The following is a 15,904-nucleotide window of genomic DNA, read 5'->3' as shown; positions in this document are numbered from 1 at the left end:
AAATAAGTTAATAATAAAGTTATAACTTTCAACAATAAAAGGTAAAATAAAAAAATCCTGCGTTAAATTTGAAAAATTATTATATTTTTACAAAGGTGAAATTTATTGGATGTATGTTATTCAATTTTTAATAAGATCACGGTAAATAAATAACCAGTTGTACTACACAGTGGTCAACGTTTAATGAAACATTCAAACAACAGAGTTAATTTTGTTAAACTTAAATTAACAAGCTTACATTTCCAATTTGTTTGGTCTAATCAAAGTGGTGCCCAAGGGATGGTTCCCTGATTGACGAACCACTGCAGTACTACATTATAGGTTTCTTAAATAATGTTTCTATATTATTTGTTGTCATCTATATAAGGGACTCGAATTAAACGCGTCCAATTATCTATTGAATTTGAAAGAAGAAACAACAAAGACGAGAAAATGTCAACAATTATTTAGATGGATATGATGACTTCCGGAAATATTACATACGCGAGTTCCTATCGTAAACCTTAATATAAGACACGAATGTTACATAGCTACCTAGTTCTGGTGTGACCATGGTCCATTGAAAGCTGGATCGAAGGGGGGTTAAAACTTTGTAAGTGTACCTACTGCATACTTTGTTAATAAAAATATGTTATTTAATTTTACTTAATCACACCAACTACTAGGACTTTATAGTATTGTATAAATAATATAATATGCATATCTTATATTTTAGTTACTACCTTAATTATAATTAATTTCCTTTAATCCACGATACATATTTTATTGGGAGGAGGGAGGGGATTATATAATAACATAAATGACTCGCATGAAAAACTCTCAGAACTCATAGAACTGTTACATTTTGATAACTGTTTTTTTTTTTTATCTGAAAGAAAAAGACTTTGTTCTTTTAACTCTGATTTTTATTTTAAATAACGGTATAAAATAATTTGTAAGATAAGCTTTACATTTTTCTTTTTTTAAGACATAATATCATAAAGTCTGATATTAAAATATTGAAAAAAGGAGTTCAATGGGGGTTGTAGAATATCTTCCATAATTAATTTAAAAAACAAATTTGGTTTATTTTAGATTACAGAATAATTATTCCGGTAAAATGTATTTTTGAGGACAAAATTGCATTAGTGCCGAGCGCATTATTCAAAAAAATAAAATATATTGGAATAAATCTCTTGGTTGGACCTCTCCCGCCACGAACGCGAAAAAATCTACTTGAATAAATTAGTTATGAAAATATTATACTTATTGGGACTTATACATAGTCCTGATGATCGTATTATAATGTTACATATTATTTTAATTACCTACTAACGTATTTATTATTATTACTCCGTATAATACTGGCGACGACATTTTATACAGTGTTCCTAGGTATTTGACAAAGGGTATTAAATAACATTTTAGCATTGAATACATCATGCATACTTTTTGTTTAAGGTACCTATTTTAAATACACCTTTTATCATATTGAACACTATTGAGTTTAAGTTCTGAAAAAATGTATCACACAACTACCGATTTCTTTAAACTGACTCCGTCACCGTAAAAAGTTTTCATGAATGGCGATACTACGTAATTAATAAGATTAACATCTTAAACACATCGTATTTATGAAATATGAAAAATTATATAACTATTTTTTACTTCTAAGTTTAATATATATTAATATATCTAAGTTTAAAATACCTATATGAAATAATTTCAAATGTGTGTAAACTACCACAATATTAGGCTATAGCCTGTGAGCTGTCTTATAATAACTGTAATATACTGACTACGATTCTTACAACCATGATACATGATATAGGTATCTTAGAAAAATAATTGTGTAGCTATTCTTATGTTTTATTTAATTGATTTATTTTTTTACTCGATTGTATATATTTGAGTGGATACCTACTTATAGTGGTACTCAAATATTTTTTTGAGACTTTAGTAGGTACTTGTGCAGTATATTTTGAAATAATTTTGTACAATAATTATAATTATCTCCGAAACAATAACGAAACATGTTTTTATACATAAATATTTATTTATAAAACTTTTTTCCCCTACGTAGTTACACAAAGTTTTACTAATATTCTTGCATGTCCACAGGGGCCTGGATGGAGTTACGAAACGGACCTTCCAGTGTGGGCCAACGTCGAATGGAAGGAGCCGGAATAAAAATGAAATCATTTTCCGACCTATTACAGCAACAGGGTGGGCCTAACGCGAGTCGATTGATCGAAAAAAACTGTTATTGGAAGCTTCTATAATTAAGATTATTTTTTTTTTTTTTGGTCAAGTGACTAATAATAATAATAAAAATATTGAGGTGGCCCTCCTCTGTATAATATTGTATAAGTATTAATAAATAATAATTTAAAATAAGTAATTACTTTTATTCTTTATCGTGGATTTCGTAGTACTCGGAAGTAAAAAATTTAAAAATTAAAAAAACAATGAGTGCTCGTGGTTATTATTTTCTTTCTTTTTTTAATTGTGATAAATAATAACTGTCGTCTTAAAAGAAAATACATATTATACAATATTTAATATTATGATGAAAGTATGCGTTTGTAGCTATAATATTATTATAATATACATGTCATACAATAATAATTGTAAATATAAAAAATAAATATACGCTATACCTATATGAGGTGCGATATAATGTACCAACACGATATCATAATAATATTTATGTACGATAATTATTGTATGAATAATGATAATATTACACTTCGTCGAAACGATTTTATTATTATATTATCTTTTACGACAGCGTGTCGCGTTTTTGTGTGTTTGTGTGTTTATGTGTGTATTGGTGTGCTTTGTGGCGTGAGTGTGATTTTTCACTCGCATATTTTGACTTAAGCAAAAAAAATAAATCTACAATAACTAGAAATCAGACTCGGGATTTTTGTGAGTTTTTAAATAATATTATTATTCTTCGTCGTAATTTTAGTGTATTCGTTTTTATTTTATTTCGAATACCCTATTAATTTTAAGATAAAAATTATAATACTACAAATGATTGTTTATAAGAAAAAAAACCTCTTCATATTACCAATAATAATTAAGTCATCTATTATAATATATATAATTATTATTATACTATCTACTATCGCGCTCTGTAACCGTTGTATTCGCTAAGACATTATGTTTTTGTGATTAGTTTTGTGTTGGTAGTTATATGGTTTTATTATTGTTAGAGCTTGTGTATTATTATTATTGTTAGTCAAATATAGACACTTATTATACTAGCATATACCTATTATAGTAATGAATAATAATAATTATAATTTATGATTAATGTTATTCTTAATATTATTATCATTATCATTATGTGTATTACTTTATTATCATTATTATTATTATTATTATTATTATTATTATTATTATTATTATTAAGCATATCGGTTGGCCTACACCGAGCAACAGCGCAGTGTTGTCCGCAGAAGGTGAACCGAAACGCAATTTTTTCGTAGTCATTTCCATGTAACACTTATAATATATGTGTCGTACTTAATATCTCTCGGCTTGGCCGACAGTCAGTGATTTCCATAATCCATAAGTAGGATTAGTATTTGTTTTTATTTCAAACTATTGTAGTTATTATTTGTCTAGTGTGCTTAATAGAATATTAAACATTGAAAAAGAACAATATTGTATTTTTGTTTTGTTTTTTTATTTCCATATTATACATAATAATATGTAATACTTATGTGTGTTTGTTGTGTGACACTATTGTACCTATACTATGCTACTATAGGTTTTACTTCTTAGTATTTACACTTAGAAATCAAAATTGATCCAAAAAAATATTTTTAAAAAAGAAATATTATTTTCTTTAAAAGATTAAGAAAACGTATAGCCCGAAATAAAAGTATTTGTAGGTACTAATAAAGTAAATAATAACATTATATCAATATTTCCGTAAAAAAATCACAGTCAGCTTTGACTAACGTTTATTTAACATTTTGACAAAAAAAAATAGATAGTAACTTAATGAAACAAACACCGGGGAAGTCGTGTTGTATCGTGCTGCTGTATAGTTGGTATCGAGACATCGAGTGTCGAGTGTACTTCGTCATAGATAGTAATAACTAATAAGGCACTTTAGTAAAATATGTGTTAATTTTAAATTCAAATACAAGTACATATAGGTAATCTGGTAATCGTATAAACAAAAGACATTTCTGAGCGGAGACCGCCTAGCTGTAGCCTGTAGGCCTATTTTTTTAATTACATATTTGACTTAATATGAGTAATAAGTAATGAGTAATGACTAACAAAGTATTAGATAAGATTATGTTAAACAAGGGCCTAGAACCGGAACCAAAAGAACAAGGTGAATTAAAAGTTAACTTGACTTTAAAATTAACCTTTTTTTGAGGGCTGAAAACCGATTTCAAAATCGATTTTAACCATCACTTAACATTGTGAATAATCTTCTAATTAACCAAAAATAATAAAGAAAACCCATAATTTGTATCAAAATAATAATAGTCTTTACATTTTTATAAGCAAATCGATTAAAAAAAAAAAAAACAATCAATAAAGACATCAATTTAAAATTATGTTTTCTGCATAACTGCATAAAATTGAATTTCGATTTCAAGCCATACTTAATTTATTTTCTAATAAAAAAACTTATAAGGATTCTTGCATTACATTGTCAAGGCATTAAATCAAAAATCAAACAAATTATAGCTACAAAAAAATGAACTGCAAAATAGTTTACATATTTTTGTGATTTTTACAAATTTCTCAAACATTCTAACTAACCTGAAACGCTTACAAAACAAAAAATGTGATTATGTATTTCGAAAATTAAAAACAACTTATAGAAAGCTTTTATTAAATTATCAAGCTATTATACTCTCCAATAAACATTTTATCATGCCCAAATCCAAAAAGAACTTCAAAAATAGTAGACAATTTACAATGCCTATATTATCAATAGTACCTACAAGGCTACAGCAAAAGCTTAAATATTTTTTTTCAATATGTAATTTTGATCAAATTCTTTTATATATATACTATTTATATATTCTCTCGATGTTCAATATATTTTAAGCATTATTCCCACTCCTAATAATGATGTCAGGCACCAAAAAAATTTAAAACACGCATTATTATAAAATACTATCTGTCACGGCGCGGCGTTGCCCATGTATTATATAGCTATATAAAAACCCCCCTTTTACCCCCTCAAAAGTCTAATTTTGAAAAATCTTTTCAAAAAATAATAATAATAATATTTACAAATGATTCTAATGATTCTATACACATATTATTATAAAAATGACTATAGTTATAATTATAATTTGTTTAGTTAACACGTTTATCGCATATCGATAAATAAAGTATTATTATTTTTCAATAACGCAATTTGTTTAATTGAGCTATTCGGTGTTTACCATATACAACTCTTGACTTAATACAAATATTATGTTAGTTTGTAGTTTAAAATGTCGGCAAGTATTCCTACGTCATAAATATAGCGGTTGCAGCCATTGCTACGTACGATCGTCAGTAGACAATTTAACTGTCGTAGTTTCGTGTCGAAACAAAGGTCTGTTATATCAATATCATTTCTTTTCTAGCTGATCCTAGACTCTATATGAGACTCACATGTGATTATGTGAGCAGTATACCATCAGGTAGTCTAACAATCTGCACTCTGCAGTGGATTGCGGACCGCGCTATGTGCACACTTCATAGTCTATACGAATAATATGTTTAATTATAATTTTATTAACTATTTTGAATGTTTACATGCCGATGACTCAGCTGACAGCCATATTTTAACGATTAATTATATCTTTATAAACTAAAGCTTGCTGTAGCTTTTTCAATTCGAAAAAACATTCTGGAACTCAAAAAATATATCATCAAAAAAATTTTTTTAAAAAGGGTTCTTCCAAAATTGTTTTTCTTAAAAACCTACTCCTGGCAATTACGAACAATTAAAAAAAATGTTGAGCCAAATCGGCCCAGCCGTTCTCAATTGATGAATTGTTATACATTTTTGGCTCCATTTATATATATATACATAGATAGATACCACATTTATCGCCCCACTCGGTAATAGAAATGAAAATAAAAAATTGGGGATTACATACACTCATTATACTTGTTTATTTATATGCCCAAGATAAACTAGATTTAACTCAGTGTTTTGGAAGAAACGAGTTAAAAAAGGAACAGATTGTTGGAACGAATTCCTGTTTATAAAAGAAGAAAGAGAAAATGAACGAGTGCTTTTCAAGGAAAAATGACGAACATTTTCGTTCCTTTCGAGTTCCAATTTACACAGATTTTTTAAATAATTCAAATTAAAAAATGTTTATTCTTAGTGTGTATATATAGCCAATTAGTGATCGTTATACAGTATCGAAGTTGATGGACGATAGTATACTATACAACTAATTTATATACTGTTTGAAAAATAATAAATTTAGATGAACAAAAGAAAAAAATGTATTCAATAATCAATGTTATATTTTTGAATTAAATAGTAAATTATAGATATACTTGTAGGTATGTATATGTATAAATAAAAAGTTAAGTACCTAAGTATAAATATGAAAAAAAAACATTGATGGTTAAAAAATAGTTTTTTATTTATTTGGAACTAAAAAAGGAACTTGTTCATTTTCTCGAAGAACGACAAAGGAAAGAATACCTTTTTTAGAGGAACAAGGAACGGAACGAATTATTTTTTATAAGGAACTTGCAAAACACTAATTAAACTGCAACGTTGTCTTATGACTTTATGAGTTTATAACTCATGATAAATTATACTCGTATACTTATTGCAAATATACAAATCTTAAACAATACTGACTTGACGATATTCAATACCTAATAATAGATTTAAGATATTACATCATCATAATTTTGAATAAAAAATAAAATAATGTATAATTCAACTGTTGAAATTAAAGTAAATTGGTGGCTTGGTACATAAATCAAATTATTTTTTATTCTACTTAATGATAAATATTATTATAATTTTAATAGTTTCATATCTTTAAGTGATAGTAATTATTTAACTCTTTTTCTAACTTTATATTATATCATAATACTGTGCTGCCTACTTAGGTTACTGTTAACTAAATATTGAATCATAATAAAAAATAATAATCAACATAATATATACATATAAGACACTTTAACTCTGAATTTCGATTTTAAAATGTTAATCAGAAACTAATGCATATCATGTACAGAAAATATTATTGTAGTATAAAAAATAAATACATCTGAAAAATTGATCATTTTTTGTATTTGTACCATCTATAATATTTATATATTCAGTATTTCAGTATTTTTCTTATAAAAATCAATAATAATTACTTTAAATTAAAATAAAAGTTAAACATTTAATTTTGAGGGAGAGTAATAAAACAAAAATGACATTTCTCTTCGGTTCTTTAAAAACATATCTTATACACAACAGCCGAGCCGAGCCAGTCTAGCTGATATACATAACGATATTGCTATCGAGTAAATATATTTCATTTTTGTTTATCCAATATTGAAAAATAAAAATAAATTTAAATTGTATTATTGTTCGTTATATTGTGTACACATTGGCTTATTAAATATAAAATGAATGTAAACGTATGACTGAACAGAACGAACGCGAATAATATAATATTGTACCTACTACCTATACATAAAAAGGTATAAAGACATATGGTAAAAAAATCCAATTAAAAAATAAATACTTCTTGCGAGTATAAGAACTCACATTAAACTATTAATGCGTAATATTATACAAAATCTTGGCCATACACGACTTCAAGTCAGTTTCTAATAGGAAATTCGCAAGTATAAAATAAATAAAAAACGTCTTGTTCTGTACTACATTTTCGACGATCCGGCCTGCATCATTTCTTGCGGTGGTACTTCGACGACGTCATCGTCCTCGTCCTCGCCGTTGGCCGACGGCAGTGGTAGTTCGTCGTTTTTCACCTGGAAAAAGCACGTGATCTCTTTCTGCCAAACCGGAATCTCTCTGGGGTGCACTGGATTGCCACCACCCGAGTATTTGTCTAAAGCGAACAAAATAATAATGATTACAGCATATTTTTTAATAACGGTGAATTCGTAGATGAAACAACGAAAACTCTCAGAACCACCACCTCCACACGCCATTATACATGGCCGGCGTGCGGATTGTGCGAAACACTTGTATAATGCAAGAATAATAACACGCCAAAGACGTGAGAGTGCGATTACTTTTGGATGTGGACGGAGACGACTCTGATTTATGTCCAGACGATGACGAACTACTGCAGTTACTGGCCGCTTTGCACGCAGCAATTTTAGGCACTTTCCCAATGGAAACTTAAGATGATAAAAACACATGAAAAAAAAAGAAAAAATGAGATTAAAAATATTAATATATTAAATAGGTAATATGTTATTATTGTAGGCTTCCATGCAAAGTAAGGTGGATAAAATATTCAGGAAAAGAGCGTTAACATTATATTTTGTCCAAATGCATTGACAACGTTTTCATCAACAGTTCTATTTAATCGATTCACAATTAAGTCAATTTTTTTTTAGTATTTTAATATTAATTATACCTATTCATGAAGTTTGAATGTTTTCTCATTTGCCGCTTGATATAATATATATAAGATACACACGAACCATCCCCAGCGAATAGCAAAGTTTTTCAATCGTCTAAAATATTTACTGATTTTGTGTACTTTATTGTCGCGTATTATTTTTTTTTCCAAAATTTTTGAAAATCAATTTCTTCGGTAAACAAAATCAACTATTGGTCTGGCGTTCTGAATATACATTAACATATTATTTTGATTTCACTCGACTACTGTACTGTTGTACTGATTTAGTATAATATTACTCTGCACTATATACCTAATAAGTAATGCCTAACTATAATATTATATATTATGTTATAACTTATATTACTGGAACTTGAAAGATTATTATGTTACATAATAGAATTTTTTTTAAATATAATCTATTATTGAAGCACTGGTAGTTCGGTAAATGTGGTGTCGTTAACTTTTATTCTAAAATGTACAAATTAAAAAAAATGAAGATCATTTTAAAAAAGACACTTTACACAGTGCAGGCATTACAAGAGAGAGATATAGAAAGGCCTTAATGGCCAAAAATTGGAAAAATAATGAGAATCCCATAAAATATACTTCCCTTTAAAAATACAAAGTATTTAGAAACACCTAACTCCCTCCCCCTGAATCAACTACTATGTTTCCCGTAATTATTACTCAATCATAATACACAATTATTGTATTGTTGAATTTGTAATCATTTGTATTTAAAAATTATTTTGCTTTTAAAATAAAACTGCGGTAAAAGAATATTATAAAACCTTTATGTATTAAAACAAATAGGTACCTAGCTATATTTATGAATATAAAATAGCTGTGTATTATATCTTATTCTCAGTAAAGTTTCAGCATAATTTCGAGATTAAAAATAAAATGTAATCAAATAGTTTTAGAAAAGTTTTTTTAACAAATATTATGTGTAATGTACGTATATATTTTTACGCCAAAATTAAATTAAATATTAAGAAAAATTGTTATGTAATATACAATTTTTAAAATATTTACTTTACACATATTTATATATTTTTTTAGATGCATTAAACTGTAATATATTTCATACTATTTAAATTTTGTATTCGTTTAATTTAGGTATAAATTAATTTCTTTAGTTATTTTAACATTTGAATACGTTTTTTGCAAATGTTAATCCTTCTAACTTCTCTGCCTTACACTTTATTACTATCTGTTTTGACCTACGTGTTTAATACCTAATCAATATTTAGTCATTAGTCATCCATTCTTTAATTCTACTGACACCTACCTAATTTAATTTACTTGCAACCATATCAACCGACTGCCATTTTCGTATGTATGGACACCAAACGCATGAAAAGATTCAAGAATCTCAGCCAACCTACATTTATACCAAATGTCTCCTTCTCGATTTAAGATTAAAATATTGATTAAAGAAAAATATTGTCATTTGTAATATGCTAAGGCTTATTAAATTTGAAATTGCATTCATTTGAATAATTTTAAATTGTAATCACTTGAAAGGTTAAAATAATATAAGCATAACATTTTAGTTCAGTATAACATAGAGTAAAAAAATATAAATTTCATGTGGTAAAAAGTCTTCCGTTGTCAATGACACTGGACTTTAACCATTTTGAATACCAAAAATCAATCAATTTAAACAGCTGTGTACACAAAAATAGCAACAACCTATCCAAATTAGTGATGACTTCACGGGTAGACGCTAGACGGGGATTATATTCCCCTTGGCCTGCGCAGTAAGTAAGCACCTCTATATTCATCAACGAAACATACAACGTTTATTATAAATATTTCATACCTATATATTGGTATAATATAAAAATTACTTCTCGTATACCTACCAAACAACGAGAAAAAATAGATGTTTCTGCTTGTGCAAAATACCCCACTTTGGACTTGTCAAAAGTCGCTCATGATACGTACGAACCCTTATATTTGTATGCATTTCATATTCTATACATAGATCATTTTATTTTTATAACATGGTATTAATCGATGTATGATAGCCAAATAATATAATAATAATATAATTATAATATAATAATAATATGATCGTTTAATACAATAAATAATTTTTACTGTTATAGGAAACGAACAAAATCAAATTCACAAAATAAGTTCTCTAATACCCTATAAATTAAATAGGTATCAACAAAAAATTCTAAAATGCATCCTCCAACATTTTTATCACCTATATAATTCGGCGTGGTCGATGAAAAAAAATTCTGACCTTAAGCTTAACAACTGTACACTGAATTTCTGTATACAATCAATGAATAACTTATATTATGATTAATTACAAAGAAATTTACTAACATAAATAAAGATTAATAATTACTAATTATAATTTTGTTAGTTATTTTTGTCAGTCATTTCACAAACTGAAATTAAAGTACCTAATACAATTTAAAAAGCAATAGGTACAGTGTTGAACAAGTTAAATTTTTTAATACGACATTTTTTCGCAAATTATTAAATAAAATTAGTACCTATTTTAAAAATGTATTTATTAATTTTTTTTTAATTCTATAATGAAAATAATATATAATATAAAATAATATAAATTAATATACACACCTAGATTTTTCCATGTCAAAACACAAATGTTTAAAAAAAATTATTACATAGTGACCCGTTTTGTATTGCATACTATAGAAGTTAATATATACCTACACTTGTGGTAATAATTTACAACTACCGCAACGGCCGAATGCGTATATTATTATATACTATGCGAAGTTACCTATATAAAATATTCTTCACAATTTAATTTGACAAGTGATAACAAAGTATATTATAATGATATTTGAGATTAGGATGCTTAGAAGTTACCAGTTGAACATCTATACCGATATAAGCTATTATTATTATTGTTATTATTACTATGTCTATGTGTACGTGCAGAACACTGTTTTACACATTCGCGAACACATGTCGACAATCTATTCTATGAACACGAAAATGTTTTTATTTCTTCACTCAAACAAATTTTTCGAATTATCCATAAAATATACAATGGCACTAATGGCACGACCGAAGAACACATTTATAGATTAATTTTGAGCAGAGCGATGAATGTATTGCTTTTACCATGATGTGTCATGTGTGTTTCATTGTGTGTTGCAGGCGTCACCTAGATAATCTTCAATATATTTTTCTATTTTTGTGTTATAATTTACAACACAAAAAAAGAAAAATATGAAACAGTTAAATACGCAAAGAAATTACTAAGACTCCTGGTATTATGAAATAAATGCCTATATCACGAATAACTATGTTTGAATAAAGAATATTAAAAACTTGAAAAATCCAAAAGTCCCTAACGCTAAATATAAACATAAACATTTGAAATTTTCAAACAATTTACAAACAATATTATCTATGAGTGATTAGCGATTACTAAGTTCAAATGTTGACAACATTTCTGATATTAACATGTAAAATAACGATTTCTCTACAAATGATTTTCAATGTTATGTTTTAATTAAAAAAATATTATTCATAGAAATTTGAAACTTTCTAACTTTCTTTTAGTAATCATTTTCTATATATAATGTATAATATAACGATTCTTCTTATAGGTTTTTCATATAAATATTAAAAACAATTGTCATGTTGAATTAATAATCTTGAAAATGTAAGCAAAAATTCCTCATAAGTTACAATTATAACAGTTAAAATTTACCATAAATGCATAAGTACAAGTCTTTTCAATTTTTATTTTCGTTTGAAGATTAAATTTCAACAAAATTCGTTAAAATCACGAATATTTGAAAAGTATTTTATAATTAAATGTGTAAAATATTTAATTTCAAGAACAAAATTCTTTGATAATAATTATTATAATGTTTTTGGTGAATTTTCTTACAGAAACCTAAAATCTCAAAAATACACACACATTCCAAGTTAAATGCTAACAATTTGAATTGTTTTCTTTTAATTTAAAAAATATTATTCGTAAGGAAATGAAACTTTTCATAATTGCTAATGTATATTATTATTTACTATGTCTAATGAAATTTTCAACATATTTAGATTTATTTTAAGATATTAACACCGTTTTTCAGTATTAAATTATAAGTTAATAACAGCTATAGAATAGAATAGATATGTAATAGATATAGAAAATAGTATTATTAGGTAAATAAAATAATATTTAAATAATTATGTGTTACATAAATAATACTATACGTAATTTGTTTTCGAAAAAAAAATTAGTTCAACTTGTATTTAATTGAAAAATGAATTATTAAAAGTAATATAAATAGGTATTATTAGAAATATAGGCCGACCGACAGACTGTTCCCTCTTAACACAATGAAATTGAAATTAATAGTTTACGACTTAAAATACAGTAATCCGAAGTCCGAAAAAGTATATGAAAATATAATTTCATAATAAATGATCATTTTAATGATTTTAAGCTATAATAATAAAATTGTATTTTCTCGCTAAAATATAATTTTTATTATGATATCTGCAAAATTGCATTCAATTCTATACCGTTATATTTTTCAGTATTAGCCAGACGCCATACTGCAAATAAAGCAACAAATTTACTTTCAAAATCAAAAACATTTATATTGTAAATGCACCACGTTTGAAAAAAAGTCGATTCCAAGTATAAACGACGTCTGCGAAACGTGAGGCAGAAAAATGATTTTCTATTCGAATGCACCCAGTTTTTATAGCTAGCAAGTAATTTCATATCGAAAGCATATTTTAAAATGTTACATTCGACTTTTCTTGACTCATTACGTATTCATCATATTAATGCGTTATGATGTTTCGATGAACCAAAAAGAAAATTGGTAATTTTATCTAATTACCTTTGTTCAGTGTATTTAATGCTTAATGTAGACATTAAACACTATAGTAGGTACCGTGAATTCTGTTAGTTATATTTCTACAAAATGTCATATTAATTTCATGTTAAATTATGTTAATTTTATTTGATGACTTTTTAGTTTTTATGTGTATTAAATTAATTTGTCTTACCTACCTGCTTGTTTGTAAAGGGGGTGTTATTGGGAAAAATCTCTGCGATTTACGGATTAAACTTGTATTTGGTAGTCAACTACATCAAACATATTGTTTGTTTTTATTACATTTTCACCTGTATTTTAATTTTTACCAAAATTTTTAATTAAAGTTTGCCCCGAAGTAAATAGTCTATGTCGTATTATTTTAGTACATTAATATAGTCAATAAGCTACTAAATATCATTAGAAATAGAAATCAGAATCATTTTTCTGACTGAATGGTTCAATGATTTATGAATAGATTCAAATTTAACACTTTATTAGTTGACTAACTCATTGACGAAGTACACTCGAAACACATTATTTCAGGGAATGACTTGCCCAATTTGTTTGAAGTCCCTTTACTCAAAATAAGAAAAATAAATGTATGTTACATAGCGATTTCTCAAAACTTACAATAGCCAATCTATATGGCGAATTTATGTAAATATTATTTAAGGATTGAATAATTAATTTTCATAAAATATTTAAATGGTTATGTATTTATGTGTTTAAGATGAACAGCGAGAAATTCAACTGCAGTAGATATTTTGGATATTTTAAACTCATAAAATTGAATTTGAGAATCGTTTTCCGTTCGTTATCGCACAATATTATGTAAGTATTATCTAAATTGTCAATCGAAAGGCAACCACGGCAAGCAATAAATAAAAATAACAAACGCCTAAAAGTATACATATATATATATAAGGTATACCGTATAGCAATGTAATAAACTAATAACTGATATAATATTATGAGTATTTACCTGGCACCTGCTATAACACATCAAAATAAGAAATAAAACACGGACTTTTGGAAATTTTAAACAGTTTATAAACTGGTCTTACACTTTTGCTCAATACCTTCTATAGCAAAATTAATCTATCCCTGTTGCATTTTATAGTTAAAGAACTTGCATATTGCTCAAAACAAATGTCTGCTTGGCAATTCTGTTAGGAAAGACTTGTCAAATGATTATTAAAATAATTACTTTACAGACTTAGAATTCGTGGACAATGAGGTACGAATGATCGGGTATGAGATATGTAAATATTATTCAACCTTAAGGCCTCCATATAAATATAAAGTATTAGTGGGGGGGGGGGGGTTAGAGCTCGGCCAAAGTCAAAAATCTCTGAGAATACAGAACATACTATTTTTCTGTTTTTACAAGTGATAAAACAATTAATATCAACTAAAACAGAGGGGGACATTGCCACCCCCGGCACACCCTTGCTGCCGCTCATGATCCAACCAACGATTAATTCGTAAAAATGAAACTCAAAAATATTATTTAGGTAATAGTCATTATTAAAACTTAGATTTTAATGAACATAAAAAATTACCAAAAAATGTACTTAGATGAGCGAAAAAAAATTAATTTTAATATAAATATTATAATTATAAATTAATAATTGTTAATTAATTTTTTATATTACACAAAAAAGGTAAAAATTCGTTTTAAATAATGTCACTTACTCTTATAGCTCACTGATTGCTTGGTCCTGACCATGTTGATATTTGAGAGGTAAAGAAAAAAACCAAAGATCACTACTAATTTATTAATATTATAACGCGTATTATAATATCGAATTTAGGAGTATAACAGTGCGACTTATAATTTCAATGTTTATTGAAATTATTGAAAATATTAGTCTATACAGTAACCAGTATTATAACAGGTAGGTACTGAGCGTGGGACTGGCGGCACGATATTAAATTACATATTATACCCACCTGTGCTAGTGTCGCCGGTGCCGTGCCGACACGGTTTTAACCGGATAAATTTAGTTTGCGAGTTTAATGTAATGTCGACATTATCAGACGATTAACAGACACTAGAGATTAACAGAGAAAATACCTACTGCACAACCGATATATAGGTATAATATAATAATATGATATCAGTACAGACAGCACCTATCTTATCATATAGGTAATTTCGATACTACGTATAATACAATAAGTAGATACCCATATAATATATATAATATATAAAATACCTATTTAAACATCGGAAACTTGCGGTCCGGCAAGGTCAGTTATGTAGTACGACGACTATTTAATATTTATTAATTATTATATATAGCATCGATTAATATTAATCACTATTAATAAATTATGATATGTCCCAGGGGGGTTCGGGGTTAGTGACACAAAATGGCAACGGGTACTGTAATTCATATTTTATTCTGTAATGTTTTCCCGTACAACAATTCAGTAATTTATTATACCAAACATTTTTTCTCGAAGTATTAATTGATTTTGTTAATA

At 26.8% G+C, this 15,904-nt stretch overlaps 2 protein-coding genes across 2 annotated transcripts in view; one reads left to right on the top strand and one right to left on the bottom strand.

The window, feature by feature from the left end:
• The window catches only part of LOC111028551 (RNA pseudouridylate synthase domain-containing protein 2-like), a 115,416-nt gene extending 112,917 nt beyond the window's left edge, over positions 1-2,499 (top strand). Inside the window, exon 11 of the mRNA XM_022307242.1 lies at positions 2,101-2,499. Within this exon, the coding sequence (XP_022162934.1) occupies positions 2,101-2,169 (69 nt within the window). The 3' untranslated portion in view covers positions 2,170-2,499. The remainder of the gene's footprint in view (positions 1-2,100) is intronic.
• Positions 2,500-7,359: 4,860 nt separating this feature from the next.
• On the bottom strand, positions 7,360-15,373 carry LOC111028555 (PCNA-associated factor-like). Its single transcript, XM_022307247.1, has 3 exons — positions 15,110-15,373; positions 8,242-8,349; positions 7,360-8,054 (listed from the first exon to the last, which is right to left on the bottom strand). Exons 1-3 carry the CDS (start codon positions 15,141-15,143, stop codon positions 7,864-7,866), a joined length of 333 nt encoding a protein of 110 aa, XP_022162939.1. The 5' UTR covers positions 15,144-15,373; the 3' UTR covers positions 7,360-7,863.
• Between the last annotated feature and the right edge of the window lie 531 nt (positions 15,374-15,904).

The sequence above is a fragment of the Myzus persicae genome, unplaced genomic scaffold (genome assembly GCF_001856785.1).
Source record: "Myzus persicae strain clone G006 unplaced genomic scaffold, MPER_G0061.0, whole genome shotgun sequence".
Lineage (NCBI taxonomy): Eukaryota > Metazoa > Arthropoda > Insecta > Hemiptera > Aphididae > Myzus > Myzus persicae.
Note: the sequence above shows the minus strand (reverse complement) of the source record. Positions and strands in the feature narration are given on the sequence as shown.

Bases quoted from the DNA above. Each gene is read 5' to 3' on its own strand.
- LOC111028555 (XM_022307247.1), bottom strand. From the start codon at position 15,143: ATGGTCAGGACCAAGCAATCAGTGAGCTATAAGA. The intron at 8,350-15,109 runs GTAAGTGACATT...TATCATCTTAAG, and splicing joins GCAATCAGTGAGCTATAAGA to TTTCCATTGGGAAAGTGCCT. The intron at 8,055-8,241 runs GTAATCGCACTC...TGTTCGCTTTAG, and splicing joins GTCTCCGTCCACATCCAAAA to ACAAATACTCGGGTGGTGGC.